Here is a 17970-nt window from a genome sequence, read left to right as displayed (position 1 = left end):
GTCGCATTGTAACCCCAGGTGTGTCGGCCCTCGCACTATCCTGTAGACTGCCGCTATCTTCCTGCTGCGCAAGACGGTTCGCATTAAAGACATATGAAAAGCCAAACACTGATACATGGCAACGCTAATGGTCAGCCTGCAGATCTCGCCTGCAATTCTCATCTATATCCCTAATATTGTTACGCTGGATACTACAAGTATAATTAAAATGCTTGCTGTGATTCAGTAGTTTATTCTGTCGACCTTATAACAGGCAAGTAAAATAACTGATCGTATATTTATGGTTCCAGACTCAAGACTCATCTCTGCGGGTACTGTGAACTACTAGCGCAAACTTGCTTGAACCACCATATACGAGGGTGAGTCGAATGAAAACCTTAAATTTGTAATAACAAATCGAAATTTCCCGCCGTTATCCTGTATGTTGGTAAGCGTGCTACAAACAGCGTGCAGAATGGCCTGCAAGTGGCAGCATAGTGAAGATGCACACATACCGTCGCAGTATCAGTATAAAGATGGCCGCCGGCCGATGTGGCCGTGCCGTTCTAGGCGCTTCAGTCTGGAACCGCGTGACCGCTACGGTCGCAGGTTCGAATCCTGCCTTGGGCATGGATGTGTGTGATGTCCTTAGGTTAGTTAGGTTTAAGTAGTTCTACGTTCTAGGGGACTGATGACCTCAGATGTTAAGTCCCATAGTGCTCAGAGCCATTTGAACCATTTTTTATAAAGATGGCCGCCCCACTTACGACTTGCACCAGGGAAGAACAGCGTTCTCTTATTCGGATTTTGCGTAGTGAAGGTGTGAAACCTATTGAAATTCATCGACGAATAAAGGTTCAGTACGGTGATTCATGTTTGTCACAGCAGCAAGTCTACGAATGGCGTAGAAAGTTCGCAAATGGTGTGACGTCAGTAAAAGGTACTCCTCGTCCAGGTCAGGCACAACGAATTGTGACTCCACAGAACACTGCAGCAGTTGAAGCCATAGTGAAGGAAAACCGCCGAGTGACACTGAATGACATTGCAGTATGTTTACAGATTAGTCATGAGTCAGGACACCACATTGTGCATGATGTGCTCCAGTTGCACGAAGTGTCTGCAAGATGGGTGCCACAGCAGCTGACTCCTGAGATGAGAGAACGACGTGTTGATGCTTCTTCGGCACTTTGAACGAGAAGGTGATGGCTTCCTTGCAAGAACCATTACTGGGGACGAAAGCTGGGTTCACTTCCACCAAGCGGAAACGAAGAGAGCGAGCCATGCTGCCATTCCTCATCACCAAAACGAAATAACTTCCGAAAAGAACCATCAGCGGGGAAGGCTATGCTGACTCTCTTTTGGGACGAAAAACGCTTCATTTTGGAGCATTACATGCCTAGAGGAACCACTGTCACTATTACATCATACACAGATCTAATAAAAGATCATCTGCGACCTGCAATCAAATCAAAGCGACGTGGATTGCTGTCAGCAGGTGTCCTTTTGCAAAATGCAAGGCCCCACACTGCCTGTACAACAGTTGCAACAATCATAGACCTGTATTTTGATTGTCTTCCGCATCCATCATACTCACCAGACCTTGCCCGAAGTGATTTCCATATGTCTGGACCACTCAAAGACGCAATGGCAGGATAGAAGTTCCGTTCTGATGAAGAGGTTGCGCGGACTACCAAAATAATTTTTTTCTTTACAAGCGCTGGAGGATTTGCAATGAGCGTGGTGGAGATTACGTTGAAAAGTGATACAGCTTTGTACCACTTTTGACAATAAATAATATTTAAAAAAATATTTAAGGTTTTCATTTGACTCACCCTCGTACGTTACCGGCGTGCACGTCCACCTCCTATTTCGGTCCGTCACAAAGTGGCCGAATTTTTCACTGCATTCACACTCCTCTTAACTGTGGTAGAAAGTATTCTGGTCAATGCTGAGCGTAGTGTTCTGGCGATCGTTTGAACTTCGAGAATGGAGCATTTTCACTGACACGGTAGTTGGCACGCACAGAATCTTCGAGCGCCCAGCAGGGTTGAGTCCCGCTATGGCTCAAAATGGTTCAAATGACTCTGTGCACTATGGGACTTAACTTCTGAACTAGAACTACTTAAACCTAACTAACCTAAGGACATCACATACATCCATGCCCGAGGCAGGATTCGAACCTGCGACCGTAGCGGTCGCGTGGTTCCAGACTGAAGCGCTTAGAACCGCTTGGCCACACCGGCCGGCGCGACTGGATCATTATGCCTGTAAAATAGAGATTATTTTTCACGAAAATGAGAAGCAGTGAGCGGAAGGAATACTCACGTCTTCGTAGAACTGGTCAAGCCCGGCCAACAAGTGCAGCTGTTCCTCGTCCGCGGGCAAGAGCCGATAGACACGATAACCGTCGTAGCGGATCACGTGACCGCACGCCAACGCCACGGCAGTCATCAGCAGGAACGCAGCCCTCCACAGCATGCTGAAACTTCAGTTCAGACCACTTGTGACTTTTGGTATCAGCTGCATAGAGCTGCCGTGACAAATGGAACGAACCTAAATGTAATAAAGATAGCATTAATCACTGTTCTCCGAGATACGAATTTACTGTTGGCAATATTTTAATGTAAGCACGAAGCATTTAATTTCTGTGGCCTAGCTGCAGATCCTAACATTCATTTCTACAAGTCAGCAAGAACGACAAATCACATGAAGAACAGCCTGAGATTAAAATTTGTCGAGGAATGATTACGTATCTGCACTTGGACATGCACAGTAGCATTCAATCAGAACAGAGACTTTATAACAGTTCAATGCAGGCTTTAACCGCTGATATTTGCTTCCTTGATGATTTTCGTTTTATGGTCACCTGACAGTGTTCTATGGCATATTTTTCCATCCAATGTCCCGTCTGATGGCGTGGCTATGCGGGAACCACCCAGCTGTGTTGTAGCTAATCTTTATACGGCAAAGTTTGAAGAAACTGCCCTTCAGATGGCGAAGAAGAAACCTTGACTTCGGTACGTTAATATTTTCGATATATGGACTCATGGACAAAAGCAACCCTCTGAATTTTGTGAGTGATATTAATTCTAACATGAAGTTGGCTATGGATGAAGAGAAAGAAGGCTAAATTTATTTTATGGTTTTTCAGGTAATTAGAAGACCATACGCAGCTTTAGGGTATAAAGTTTACGGATGGCCCACTCACGTGGATAGACACCTACACAAAAACTCAAGTCACTTTCCCTAGCAGATAAGAGGCGTGGAGCGAGCTACAAGATCTGTAAACCAAAACTCAATCATTTAAGAACTGCTTTCAGGCGAAACGACTGCTCTGACAAGAGATAAACAGGACACTATTGCCTAAAAGATCTGGAGCTTCTAGTAATAAACAACCCACTAAGGGATAGTTTTCCTCTCATTCACAAAAACAGTACAAAAATTGCAGCAGCAGAGCAATAAGTAAAGATGGTAGCGATACTGTGTTCAGAATAATAAGTACAGATATTAGTGATACGGTGTTTAAACCAACAAGAGAAGTACGCGAATGGTTGAACACTGCAAAGCACCTTCACCCGTTGCCTGTCACGGGAGTGCTATATGAAATTCCATTAAGTCAAGTGTAGATTGGAACTACAGAAAGAGGCATTAGGACTCGACGTAAGGACCACAAGAGCCATTTTCGTCTGGGAAACAGGAATGAGTCAGCATCTGCGGATCATGCAGTGGGACCAGGAACAAACAAACTCGTTTCTCCGATACTATGGTTTTATCAAGAACCAATCATTACTATGCAAGGATATACAGAGGGGCCATAGAAATTCAAAAGCTCAAAAATAACTTTAATAGAAAATAAGAAAGGTTGAAGTTACACAAGTCGTTGGCCTTAGCGCCAAATAAAGCAAACAGCACCAACTCTTCGCCTCTGCCAAGTTCCTTAACCCACATCGCCGTGACTCTGCGTTGTTAGGCTGGGGTCCGATGACGTCACAAATCGACCGTTTCGTGGATACATATAAACACGTCAGTTTACTGAACTTGATTAAAGTTTGAAACTGGTATCTGAGACTTCATACCGTCTGATAATGCCTCCAGCAGTGGGAGACGAAACGTTAGCAGAGAAAAAGGCATTGGACCTTGATATCACGTTCACAAAACTAAAACCACCAAGGTTCCATATTACTTGTTTTTATTATTAGTTTTCTAAATATATATTAGTCTTCAGTACATTATCAGATGTAAAGAGAAAATTTTAAACAACAAGTAACAGTAAAACGCAAAAATAACGTTATTTGTAACTAAGAAATTCAGGTTGTTTCAGGAGAATCGTTGCTGTGTTTTGTTGGTAACATCACTGACGACCATGCAGCACCCTTCATCAGGTTAACGCCTTTGCACAAATTAATATACGACAAACGGTGGTGCAGCAAGATGCAAGTGTATTAACTGCACATAAAATTCTGCAGCTTCCGCTGGCCTAGAGCCGACACCAACCTTCCGACGACAAATATTTGCGTAAATAGCCATCCACGTCTGTGCGGCTCGCGGCTGACCGCTCACTCCACAACCCTGACTTCCGAACACCTAAGGTATTTCACAAAGGTGTATTAACATTTACGGTCTAAACACAGTTACAAAACAATATTTCTAACAGGATACCTTCTCTTTATTTTCACAAGGCATTGCAATCATTATTTGCTTCACATCCGTTATAGTTAGGTACAGCGAAAATAAAAGATCAATTTCGCATGGAAAAAAACCTAAATTATTTACTTTCAAATAAAAAGTTTTTATTTTATCTTCCTAAAATCACTACTAATAATACAAAAACGTTCAATGAGTGAATTTTCGCATTAGAAGAAGAAATTTGGTAATGGAAACTTCGTAAAATATATGGCCACAACGAAAAACGCCTTTGTTTTAATGATTGCCACTCCAACTAGCTTATCGTACCCCTGACACCTCTCCTATTTCGCGATAATACAAAACAAGCTGCCCCTCTTTGAACTTTTTCGTTGCCCTCCACCAATCCTATCTAAAGCGGATCCCACACCCCGCAGCAGTACTTCAGAAGTGGGCAGACAGGTGTAGTGTAGGCAGTCTCTTTAGTACACCTACTCATCTAATTGCTACTCCAGTAATAAATAGAGTTATCTGATTTGCTTTCCCCACAAGATTACATCTTTGTGATCTAACTCTTTAGGCTTTCCCGGCGTGCGAGTACGACGCTGGTATCCGGCAGAACACCCGACGATCCAAGATGTCATCTTTGTGATCGTTCGAATTAAATTCATTCGTAATTGTAATCCCTATGCATTTAGTTGAATTGACTGTAGTTATATGTGATTCATCGTGTAACTGAAACTTAGCTGGTTCCATTTAGTAGTCACGTGGATGACTTCACATTTTTCATTATTTTGAGTCAATTGCCACTTCTCGCATCATACAGATATCTTGTGTAAGTCTCTTTGTAACTGGTTTTCATCAGCTGATAAATCTGCAAGATGATAAACGACAGCATCCTGTGCAAACAATCTAAGAGGTCTGCTCAGATTGTCATGAAAATCGTGATAATTGAGACGATACTCCGCAGCAAGTTGTTCCATTAGGAGTTGCTTGTGAGGAACTATGTCAAAACCGTTCTAGAAATCAACATGGAATCAACTTGACACCCACTGTCCATATCACCCCTCTCACCGTGTTGACACCGGTCTTGCTGCGAGCAAGCCCCCTATCTGAAGTGATGTCCGTGACGTGGCTGTGCGATGCTGTATAGCAGAGCGAACAGTATGTCAGTCTTCTCGGGCACTAGGTGCCCCCGGACCCTGAGATCCTGCATGGATTTGAATATGGCCTTCCTGAAACCACGGAGTCCGTAATAGCTCGACAGTCGTAGAAACCCGACCAGTTGAGAATTTGTGTCTGACGAGAACCGTGCCAGGGTAGTCCGTGCGATTGTGCTGATCACTGTGTCTGAATGGCGTAGCCGTCAGCGCATCTGACTATTGGGTTCGAGCCCCGTCCATCACAAATTCTCAACATTCCCCCTTGATGAAAATCGATGCCCGCTGGCAGCTAATGTCTTTAATTCCTTTGTGTCTTGCCACTAGTAATGTCGCGGGATGATAAACCGTAGTCTGTAAAGACGACGAGGCTGCCGCTGTCGAATTGCGACACGTGCTGGTAATCGTCTCTCTTTCTTATAATAAATATAACAGAATCATTTCACAAACAGCACTAAAATACTATTTCTGCTTAAGAAGCCCGCTACAGAAACTTTCTTTACACACAGAGTGTTGATGCCGTTATACCTGTCTCCTCTGTGTGGTTGATGTGAAACGCTGGTAGTATGCATTTGATGCACTTCATGTCAATTTGACGTTTGTTGCTTTTCCCCTTTATGGTGCTCTCACTTTAATGATCAGTGGCTCACCGGTGTCCTTGTAAGGCTCATGCTGATTTTTTAGTGCTGTACGCTTACCTTTCTTTACGTCACAGAATGTGAGCAAGACGCAATAAATCATTCACACGTTTCTGAAACGGAACTTACATGTTCTGAAGCTCCATTATCATCACACACAGCATTAACTACGCTTCGTTCCAGTTGTATGGATACGAACACACTATTTAATTCGTTATCTCGCAGTTATCAAACTATTCTGGACTAGTATACCGCGGACAGATTGAAGAAATTTCTCATGTAAGAAGGAGAAACGTCCGTCGGCATGTTGTATTCACCGTTAACTTCGAGGTAGTAGGAAGCGAACCTCCAGCTACAGACTTCAGTGGATATAGGACAGTTTTATAGTTGCGCGCTAACTGCTGTCACGTCATAGAGTAGCTGAAATAAGAATAAATAATGTATTACAATAACTAGCTGTACCTTGCCACACTCTTCTGTGGCTCAGACTGCTTAAATGGAAAAGAAAGAAAATATGTATGGTAATTGGATATACGTCCCAATATGTATGGGAATTGGATATACGTCCTAATCTGCTTCTTTCCACTGTCTCTGTCCATCTCTCCCTTCACTTTTCTTTGTCCCTCTGCTCCTGTTTCCTCTGCCCATCACGTCCTCCCGCTCTCTTTCTCCCCCTCTCTCAGTCCACCACCTCCTGGCCCCATTCTCTGTCCACCTTCTCCCCTCCCCCCCTCACGGCTACCGATCACTCGCCATCCCCTCATGCACTCTCTCTTTTTATTCACCTCCTCCTTCTCGTTTTGTATGTCCATTTTCTCTCACTCCTCTGTCCATCTTCTCTTCCCCCTCTCTCTAACCTTATATATAAGTATTTCGTATGGCTTGAAAATACAGTGTGTTGTTACAAAATACAATGAACAATTATTTACATATTTACAAATATATACAGGTTTAGATCTCTATCTATGAGTAACATCAGTATCATTACAGGTGGATGTTCAGTGACCTTAAGCACTCCGCAGCTTTCTCACTGACCTGATGGATCTCCTCCATTGAAGTGGGCAGTCTTTGGACTGGGCTGTCAGTGCAAGGTCGTCAGCGTATAACTTTCTACCAGTAAATGGTGAACACCAATGGTCCAAGGACCGATCCTTGTGGTAACCGATCATTTAGTTTGTAAGGTCTGCTTACGTTGCCATTTAAGTACACTTCAATCGCTCTGCTGGCAAACATGTTGTTCAGAAAGGTGCTTTTTGCAGCGGATTATTTTAAGGAATTTGGGGATCATCGCTTTTCACCAAACTGTCAAGTCCACGAACACAGCTACAGTCTTCTTGCGATCCTGAAACCCTGTCTCTCTGTGACTTGTTAGGGCCAGCACCTGGTCGGTACAAGTGCCCTTTGGCCTAAAGCCAGCTTGCTCCGTTGGTATTTTATCTAGTGTTGTAGCCGAGGTACTATTATATATTATTCTATCCAGCAGCTTACAGCAGACACCCAGGCTTCAATATTGCGACAATTTTAGCTTTTTTGAGTATTGGTGGTAGCCGTCCATTGCGTAAGATGTGTAAAATTTAGCAAGCCATTCAGTTGTTCGAGACCTTGAGCCTTGCCTATTGTACGAGGGGCGGTCAAAAAGTAACGCCTCCCGTTTTTTTTCTACTTAAAAAAATTAAGTTAAGTGAAAAATTTGAATTTGGCGCCATTCCTCAAACCTTCTTCTGCAATCCACTGCAGTAGTAACTTTCTGTGTCAACAGGTGGCAGCACAGCAGAAGATTGTAAGATGGCCGACATCGATGTTCGTTTGAGACAGCGTTGTGTGATTGAATTCTTGAATGCAGAAGGTGAAACGCCCATATGCATTCATGAAAGACTGAAGAAGGTGTATGGTGTTGTGACAGTGAATGTCAGCACTGTTAGACGATGGGTTCGTCGTTGTAAGGAAGCTGAAGGGCAAACACCGTTGACTGACGAAAAGCGGAGCGGCAGGCCGGTGAGTGCAGTGACTCCACACAACATTCAGCAAGTTGATGACATCATTCGTGGTGACCGTCGGGTGACTGCAGATGAAGTGTGTCGCATTATTTCTCTTAGTAAAGGCAGTGTGATCACGATTATTAAACAATTGGGGTACTCAAAAGTTTGTGCACGGTGGGTTCCAAGAATGTTAACCGATCAGAATAAAGAGGCAAGGAAAACAATAGCCTCCCAACACTTGCAGCGCTTCCGTTTGGAGGGAGATGAGTTTCTGAAAAAAATTGTGACCGGGGACGAAACATGGGTGCATTTTTTTGAACCTGAATCAAAGATGCAGTCAATGGAGTGGCGTCACACAAGCTCGCCGAGGAAGAAAAAATTCAAAACTGTGCGATCGGCAGGGAAAGTTATGGCAACAGTTTTCTGGGATACAGAGGGTGTGATTCTGGTTGATTTTTTGGAGCAGGGATGCACAATAAATTCTGTTCAATACGTCACAACCCTCAAAAAACTTAAAGCACGTCTTCAGCGAGTTCGCCCAACAAAATCAATGGCAGATGTTCTTCTTTTGCATGACAATGCAAGACCACACACCAGTCGTCACACCTCTGACGAGATTGTCAAAATTGGATGGGAAGTTTTGCCTCATTCCCCATACAGCCCTGACCTGGCACCATCAGACTTCCATCTGTTCGGGCCACTAAAAGAAGCTCATCGTGGGATTCGTTTTGAAGATGAGGAGGCCGTCAAAACATCCGTGCGTCAATGGCTTAGGAAGCAGAGCTGTGATTTTTACCGTGCTGGGATACATGCCCTTGTTCAAAGATGGACCAAAACTGTAGAGATGGGCGGAGATTACATTGAAAAATGACAAAATGATCCTCAATGTTGTGGTTTTCAACCTATGTAATTGCATTTAAATTTCCTGACAATTAAACGTAGAAAAAAAAATAGGAGGCATTACTTTTTGACTGACCCTCGTAACTGCAAATTCATATTCTGTAGTAGTATTGTAACTGTAAACCAATAAGCCATAAATACAGCTTTCCTGTTTTATAACACGTTTAATTATTGTGTGTTTTAGGACGTTTTCCTATTATTAAATTTATGTAAATTTGTGTAGTACATCTGTTTAAAAAACAGGTAAATAAAAACACGAACGTATGCCAATGGAACATTGTGCCAAAATTCCGAAGCGATCGGTCAAGAACTTCCGGAGATACACGATTCTGAACAAATGGACATTTACATTTTTGTTTATATAGATGTACTCGTAAACCAAAATAGGCTGACGTTTGGCTTTGTTAAGAAGGCGTGGGGCTGAAGTAAAGTTCTGAAGCTAATCCAACGTAACGCAGTAGAAGGTTATGAACTTACTGTAGTTCTGTTTGGACTGCAGTTAAAGGCTACAGCCTCTCAATAAATACGCGCTTTGATTATCACTTCGACTAAACTTCGGTACTCGGCAGTAACTGTCCGACGACTGGATCTGGTCGGAAACCGAGGGCTGTAGATGAGGAATGTTGGATTGCTGTACGGAACTGTAACTGTAGACAACTGTAAGTGACCGAGTGTCAGCGTGCAGACGCTTAAACCTTGTATTCTGTGTATCAGTTTGCAACTTCGGTCTATTTGGTGGATGCATCAGATAGTTCCGGGTTTCAGCACTCTATATGGAGGTAGACGTAGCTATTGACGGATGAAGCATGGCTTCAGAAAACATCGCTCTTGTGCAACGCAGCTAGCTCTTTATTCGCACGAAGTAATGGCCGCTATCGACAGGGGATCTCAAGTTGATTCCGTATTTCTAGATTTCCGGAAAGCTTTTGACACCGTTCCTCACAAGCGACTTCTAATCAAGCTGCGGAGCTATGGGGTATCGTCTCAGTTGTGCGACTGGATTCGTGATTTCCTGTCAGGAAGGTCGCAGTTCGTAGTAATAGACGGCAAATCATCGAGTAAAACTGAAGTGATATCAGGTGTTCCCCAGGGAAGCGTCCTGGGACCTCTACTGTTCCTGATCTATATAAATGACCTGGGTGACAATCTGAGCAGTTCTCTTAGACTGTTCGCAGATGATGCTGTAATTTACCGTCTAGTAAGGTCATCCGAAGACCAGTATCAGCTGCAAAGCGATTTAGAAAAGATTGCTGCATGGTGTGTCAGGTGGCAGTTGACGCTAAATAACGAAAAGTGTGAGATGATCCACATGAGTTCCAAAAGAAATCCGTTGGAATTCGATTACTCGATAAATAGTACAATTCTCAAGGCTGTCAATTCAACTAGGTACTTGGGTGTTAAAATTACGAACAACTTCAGTTGGAAGGACCACATAGATAATATTGTCGGGAAGGCGAGCCAAAGGTTGCGTTTCATTGGCAGGACACTTAGAAGATGCAACAAGTCCACTAAAGAGACAGCTTACACTACACTCGTTCGTCCTCTGTTAGAATATTGCTGCGCGGTGTGGGATCCTTACCAGGTGGGATTGACGGAGGACATCGAAAGGGTGCAAAAAAGGGCAGCTCGTTTTGTATTATCGCGTTATAGGGGAGAGAGTGTGGCAGATATGATACACGAGTTGGGATGGAAGTCATTACGGCATAGACGTTTTTCGTCGCGGCGAGACCTTTTTACGAAATTTCAGTCACCAACTTTCTCTTCCGAATGCGAAAATATTTTGTTGAGCCCAACCTACATAGGTAGGAATGATCATCCAAATAAAATAAGAGAAATCAGAGCTCGAACAGAAAGGTTTAGGTGTTCGTTTTTCCCGCTCGCTGTTCGGGAGTGGAATAGTAGAGAAATAGTATGATTGTGGTTCGATGAACCCTCTGCCAAGCACTTAAATGTGAATTGCAGAGTAGTCATGTAGATGTAGATGTAGATGAATGTCTCTTAGCGGAATTATAAAGTAGTTCCTGGTATACGAGCGTGGTTTAGTAAGTCCGGTAAACTTCCGTAAAAGAATGGAACATTTTTGCTGCACCTTCATGGTCGGCTAGTTTGATTATTCCAAGGATCGTATAAAGAATTTCAACAATTTACAGCATACAGCTCATTGTTGATAGCCGTCTGAATTCGTCAGCGTGTCAACAGCGATAGAAAAAGGAGAAAACCGAGTTTCATGGTGTTATTAAACATTTTTATTTGAAACGTTGGACTGCAGCACTAATCAAAACAGAACTGAGTGGAGTTCACGCAGACTCTGCACCATCAGTGAAGGCCGTTTGCTTTTGGATTATTGAATTTAAGCGTGGTCGGACAAGCACCTAAGACGAAGTGCGTCCCGGCCGTCAAATTGAGGGCACCACAAAGGAAACCTGTGATATGCAAGACCGTCGAATAAAAAATCGTGAGATTGCTGAGATTGTAGACAACTTAACCGAGCGAGTACATAATATCCTGCGCGGAGAATTGGCTATGAAGAAGATGTCTACGAGGTGGGTGCCACAATTACACTCAGTCGATCAAAAGGCCATCCGGCACAACATTTCAACAAAATGTCTGGCGATGTTTAATCACAATTCACAAGAATTTTGCGCCGATTTTTGACTGTAGATGAAACCTCAAACCATCATTACGCACCAGAGTCAAAACTGGTCAAAATAATGGACAAAGACTGATGAAAGTGCACTGGAGAAGACAAAGACCGCTTTGTCAGCTGGTAAGGTGATGACCACTGCTTTTTGAGACTCCCAGGAATAATTCTCATAGAATCGTAACTGGACACTATTACGCTGTATTGATCGTTTGAAACTTGCGTTGGCCGAAAACAGACCAAGGTTAGCACCCAAAAAAGTGCTCTTTCATCAAGATAATGTATCATTTCACACATCAGCGACAACAACGGCGAAAGTTCATGAATTTGGGTTGAAATGGTTCCTCTTTCACCCTATTCACATCATGTGACTTCTTCCTGTTCCCTAACTTGCAACTTTGGCTTGCTGGAAAGAAATTTTCATCAAATGAGGGACTGATAGTTGCAGTCAATGATTATTTTACAGAGTTTGACGGAACAAACTTTTCCGAAGGGATGAAAAATCTGGAGGCTCGCTGTACCTAGTGTATATCCTTCAATGGAGGCTACGTCGATAAGTGAGTTGTTCACGAAGCAAACATTTCTTCTGTTTTTTTTTTTTTATCAGACTTATGAAATCACCCTCGTATATGCCATCTAGCAGGCCCGCCCATACTATGTGTGGCACCATGCTGCGACTATATGAAGTGTGGTGCCCTCAGAAGTCTAGCATTGTTTACCGCATCTGGCGGTGACAAAGACGAAATGTGCCGGAATTCGACAGCGACAGCATTATGGCCTGTCAAAACTGTTTTCTACAGTTCCGAGATGGTTAGAATCCCACGACTGTCATGTGCGTGTAGAATCAATGGATTCAACAGGGTCACGGCGCCATGCAGCATGTCAGCTGCCCCACGCGTCTAGTGTTTGAGAGGACAGATACGTTGTTCACTCGGCCTTGCAGCCACGACACGTACCTCTATTCAGGAAATGGACTAGTTTGCAACTAGACAACTACCCGCAAGAGATCGCTGCGACGTCTGGAGCATGACGGACTCTCCGCACGACAACCATTGTTGCGCCTTTCCTTGATGCAGCAGAAGACATAAGCGCACGTAGTGGGGTACCTGACAGGCGCATAGGACACAGGGGTGGCAAAACGTCGTCTTTTCAGACGAATCTTGGTTCCACATACAGCATGGCAATGGACGTATCTGTGTGTTAAGGCAATGAGTAGAGCGAATGTTCCCATATCGTGTTCAACATCGTCATACAGATTGGGCACCTGGCGTGATGGTATGGAGTACCAAGGCTACACAATACAATCATCTGTGAAGTTTGGCTCTGAGCACTATGGGACTTAACATCTGTGGTCATCAGTCCCCTAGAACTTAGAACTACTTAAACCTAACTAACCTGAGGACATCACACACATCCATGCCCGAGGCAGGATTCGAACCTGCGACCGTAGCAGTCGCGCTGTTCCGGACTGAGCGCCTAGAACCGCGAGACCACCGCGGCCGGCACTGCGAAGTTTAGGAAAGTAAATGCGGAAGTAAAGTTTTTAGGGTAGTCGTCAGTCGTGTTCTCGCTTCCCACGCCCGGGTTCTCGGGCTCGATTCCCGGCGGGGTCAGGGATTTTCGCTGCCTCGTGATGACTGGGTGTTGTGTGCTGTCCTTAGGTTAGTTAGGTTTAAGTAGTTCTAAATTCTAGGGGACTGATGACCTCAGATGTTAAGTCTCATAGTGCTCACAGCCATCGTTAGTCGTGCCTCAACGCAATCAGTAAGACAACTATTTGCGAGAGGCATAGTTCTCAGTTCTCGGTTTGAACACTGGTCCGGCACACAGTGTTAATCTGGCAGCAAATTTTCGACAATTAATTCTCTCAGTGTCATAAAACCCGACATTTGTACACCAAAAAAATAAAAAATTCTGGTTTTCTGTTGTAACAATTGTTATGCACACCTTAACCTCATTGCAGTCAAGTATCCTTCTCCCCCACCAAACCATCGTTAGTTCCCGAAACCCCCAGTGGTGCAGTCGTTCTGAAAATCACTTCTTCGGCACTCTCAGTGTCATAAAATCCGACTATTGTATCCCATAAAAATATTTCTTATTTTCTGTTGTAACTATTGTTATCAAATTTTTAACAGTAGTAGTACAATGAGGTAACAAAAGTCATGGCATACCTCCTAATATGGTGCCAGACTTCCTTTCGCCTGACATAGTGACAGCAGCACGAAATGGCATGGACTCAACACGTTCCCTGCCAAAGTACTGAGCCAAGCTGCCTCTAGAGCCGTCGATAACTGCGAAAGAAATTCTTCCAGTCCATATGCTGCATACAGCTAACCAGTGCTTAACAGTATTGGTTAAAAACTGTCTTGGTTGCAATTTTAGGTTTTTTATTTTTCAACTACGCGTTTCGCCTCATTTAGGCATCTTCAGGTTATCTTAATTTGGTATTTCTTAGAAGGATCCGTTAGACAGTGATGTGTGTCCGATCACTGGTGAATTTTTATCTGATTTTACCATTTTATATTTCTAGTTTTTACTGAGTTTAAGGAAGGCGATGTTGGCCTGATATATTCGACGATGCCCTTTGGCTACACTGACTAAAGGCTCCTTCTAAGACATACTAAATTAAGATAACCTGAGGATGCCTAAATAAGGCGAAACGCATAGTTGAAAAACGAAAAACTAAAATTGCAACCAAGACTGTTTTTAACCAATACAAAACTGCGAAAGAGTTGCCAGCGCAGGATGTTGAGCACGAACTGACCTATCGATTAAGTCGCATAGATGTTCGATGGGATTCATATAGGGCGATGTGGGTGGCCAAATCTTAGCTCGAACTGTCCAGAAAGTTCCTCAAACCTGTAATAAACAGTTGTGTCACCCACAAAAATTCCAACGTTGTCTGGGAACATCGAGTCCATGTGGTCACCAAGTAGCCGAACATAACTATTTCCAGTCAATGATCGGGTAGTTGGACCAGAGGATCCAGTCAATTCCAAGTAAATACAGCCCACGCTATTACGGAGCCACCATCAGCTTGCACAGTGGCTTGTTGACAATTTGGGAACACAGGTTGGTGGGTTGCGCCACACTCGAACCCTACCGTCAGCACTTACCAGCTGAAATCCTGACTCATCTGACCGGGCCGCAGTTTTCCAGCCGTCTACGGTCCAGCCGATATGGTCACGAGCACAGGAGAGGCGCTGCAGGCGATGCCGAGTTGTTAACTAAAGCGGTCGTCTGCTGCCATAGTTCATCAACGCCAAATTTCGTCGCACTATCCTAATGGGTATGTTCGTCGTGCGTCACATATTGATTTCTGCGGTTATTTCACGCAGTGTTGCATGTCTGTTAGCACTTCCAACTATGCGCAAACGCCGTTAAGTGAAGCCGTCGGCAACTGCGTTGTCCGTGGTGAGAGGTAAAGACTGAAATTTAGTATTATCGGCACACTCTTGACGCGGTGGGTCTGGTTCAAATGGTTCAAATGGCTCTGAGCACTATGGGACTTAACAGCTGTGGTCATCAGTCCCCTAGAACTTAGAACTACTTAAACCTAACTAACCTGAGGACATCACACACATCCATGCCCGAGGCAGGATTCGAACCTGCGACCGTAGCAGTCGCGCGGTTCCGGACTGCGAGCCTAGAACCGCGAGACCACCGCGGCCGCGGTGGGTCTCTGCTATTCAATTCCCCAACGATTTCCGAAATGGAATGTCCCACACGTCTAGTTCCAACTACTACTCCGCATACAGAGTCTGTTAATTCCCGTCTTGCGGCCATCCACATGAATCACATGAGTACAAATGGCAGCTCCGCTAGTGCACTGCCCTTTTATACTTAGTGGTAAGCGATACTATCGCGGTCTGTATAGCTGCGTATCGCTATCCGATGTGTTTTGTCACCTCATTGGAGGTAGTATCGCTAATATTATTGCTATTACTTTTTAGTCAGTATTGTTAGACTAAACGGCTTAGGATAAATTCAGATCTTGCTCCAAATAATCCTCAAATATACTGTTATTACCGTGTATCATAACAAAATTATTAACGTTCTTTAAGTAACCATGATGTAAAGCGTCCTGCGTCCACAAATTTATGATTTTATGCAACAGGGAACCTGAAGGCCTTAATCCGATCCGGTTAAATAAAATAATAAAATATTACGATAAATTAAGATGTGATATTCGTTACTACGCTCTGAAGGTAATCTGTAACTTACGCAACTCCCGTTCGACAGTTACTTGAGTGGTGCTCTTCAGTCTGGAACCCATACGAAGGAAACAGATAAGATCCAAAAAAGCTACACGTAGTTCATCTACCAACTCAAGTGGCAGGCATTACAAAAGAGGCGCTGTGCGTGAAGCTGTGGTTTACTGTTAAAATTCCGAAACTGTGAGCCACTGTTCAATTTCAGAGGGAGTACGTTCCTACGAGAGCTAAAATTCATATAGCGCCCTCATACATATATCTCGTGTAAGGATCACGAAGATAGAATTAGATTCGAAATAACATGGAAGCTTATCAACAGCCGTTTTCTCTGCGCGCTTTTCGCTACTGGAACAGGGAAGAGGGACAAGGGCAGAGGTACAAACAGTACATTCCGCCACACACCGTAATTTGGTTTTTGTAGTATATACATCTAGATAAAGGTGCAGACTTTGCGTCAATAAAATATGAATAGTGCTGCGTCATAAATTTCCGATGGCTTGCCCGGTGACGTAAAATATCGGACAGACAGTAAAACTAACTAACCGAGCTATGAAAATTTCTTCTTGATAAGCTCTCCTAATCTCGAGAAGAATTTTACTTTTTTAAGAAAAAAGTTGAGCAGTACGTTCAAAAGGAGGCTACACCTGGAGAAAATATTTTTTTTCCTTATCGAGTAGTATGCAAAGTATTTTGAGATGTTAAAACAGTCCTACGAACAGGAACTTGAATCAGGCTTTCCCTACTTTCTGCCTAGCATACTTGTTTAACGAGTCACACATGATCAGCAGCGTATTTGTCTGAGGAGTGGACTGAGCGTGATACGAAACGCCTATTGTATTTATAAAAAACCATGCAAACTTTACGACTAAGCAATAATACTTACAGATGTATGACACTTGTATGGTCACAGAATCTGAACTGCGAGTTTGTTTTATAGCACCTCCTATCTTCGAGGACGTTTGTAATGCGTGCCCGCAAATCTTCCATTTACAAATTATCAATATCTGATAATATGGTGCCCAGCACTTCAGGGGACTCATTTAGTAACGAGGAAGGCATCATACTTTATTACGTAACATGGACTGTAGCTGCCTTTGAACTCTAAATCATCGACTGAAGATTAAACCTTCAGTTACAAATTTATAGATTAATGCGTTGCATAGGTACTGCTAAGAGTCGTTGTGTCTTCCTATTTAGTAAGGTTTACTTTGTGTTCAATAAAGCTCCGAATCAGTCATTACAGTACATTTTTACTAAAAATTTCACGTGATTGTGACGGACCGAGACGGAAAATACACAGCAAATGAGTGTCAAAATGGTTCAAATGGCTCTGAGCACTATGGGACTCAACTGTTGTGGTCATTAGTCCCCTAGAACTTAGAACTGCTTAAACCTAACTAACCTAAGGGCGTCACACACATCCATGCCCGAGGCAGGATTCGAACCTGCGACCGTAGCAGTCGTACGGTTCCGGACTGCGCGCCTAGAACCGCGAGACCACCGCGGCCGGCAAAAGAGTGTCAAACTGAATAACAGTAATTTCTTACACATTGCTAGATATGCTGTCATGACAATAATAAAGCAAACAGCCAAAATGATATACATATAAGATTTTAAATTTTGCGGATTCGCAGAAATTATGTCAGTTTCAGAAATGGCTCAGCAGCAATTTCTTCAATTATAAATGAATCCACAGACTCCATACGATTTCTGTCAATTATGCATTACATATTGAGAAGTCCTATACAAAAAAACGTGAAGAGTTTATATTATGTCACTCTCTCGAGAGTTCTTTAAATCTTTGCACCTCTCCTGTTGTAAGCACTCTACTAGTAA

The 17970-nt window shown here is 43.4% G+C and overlaps 1 protein-coding gene across 1 annotated transcript in view; it reads right to left on the bottom strand.

The window, feature by feature from the left end:
- LOC126354808 (zinc carboxypeptidase-like) overlaps positions 1–17065 on the bottom strand; it is a 62794-nt gene extending 45729 nt beyond the window's left edge. The window contains exons 1-2 of the mRNA XM_050004732.1: positions 17018–17065; positions 2305–2464 (exon numbers count right to left, since the gene is read on the bottom strand). Coding sequence (XP_049860689.1) covers positions 2305–2457 — 153 coding nt within the window. The 5' untranslated portion in view covers positions 2458–2464; positions 17018–17065. The remainder of the gene's footprint in view (positions 1–2304; positions 2465–17017) is intronic.
- Positions 17066–17970: the final 905 nt, after the last annotated feature.

Source organism: Schistocerca gregaria, chromosome 3 (assembly GCF_023897955.1).
Source record: "Schistocerca gregaria isolate iqSchGreg1 chromosome 3, iqSchGreg1.2, whole genome shotgun sequence".
NCBI lineage: Eukaryota > Metazoa > Arthropoda > Insecta > Orthoptera > Acrididae > Schistocerca > Schistocerca gregaria.
Note: the sequence above shows the minus strand (reverse complement) of the source record. Positions and strands in the feature narration are given on the sequence as shown.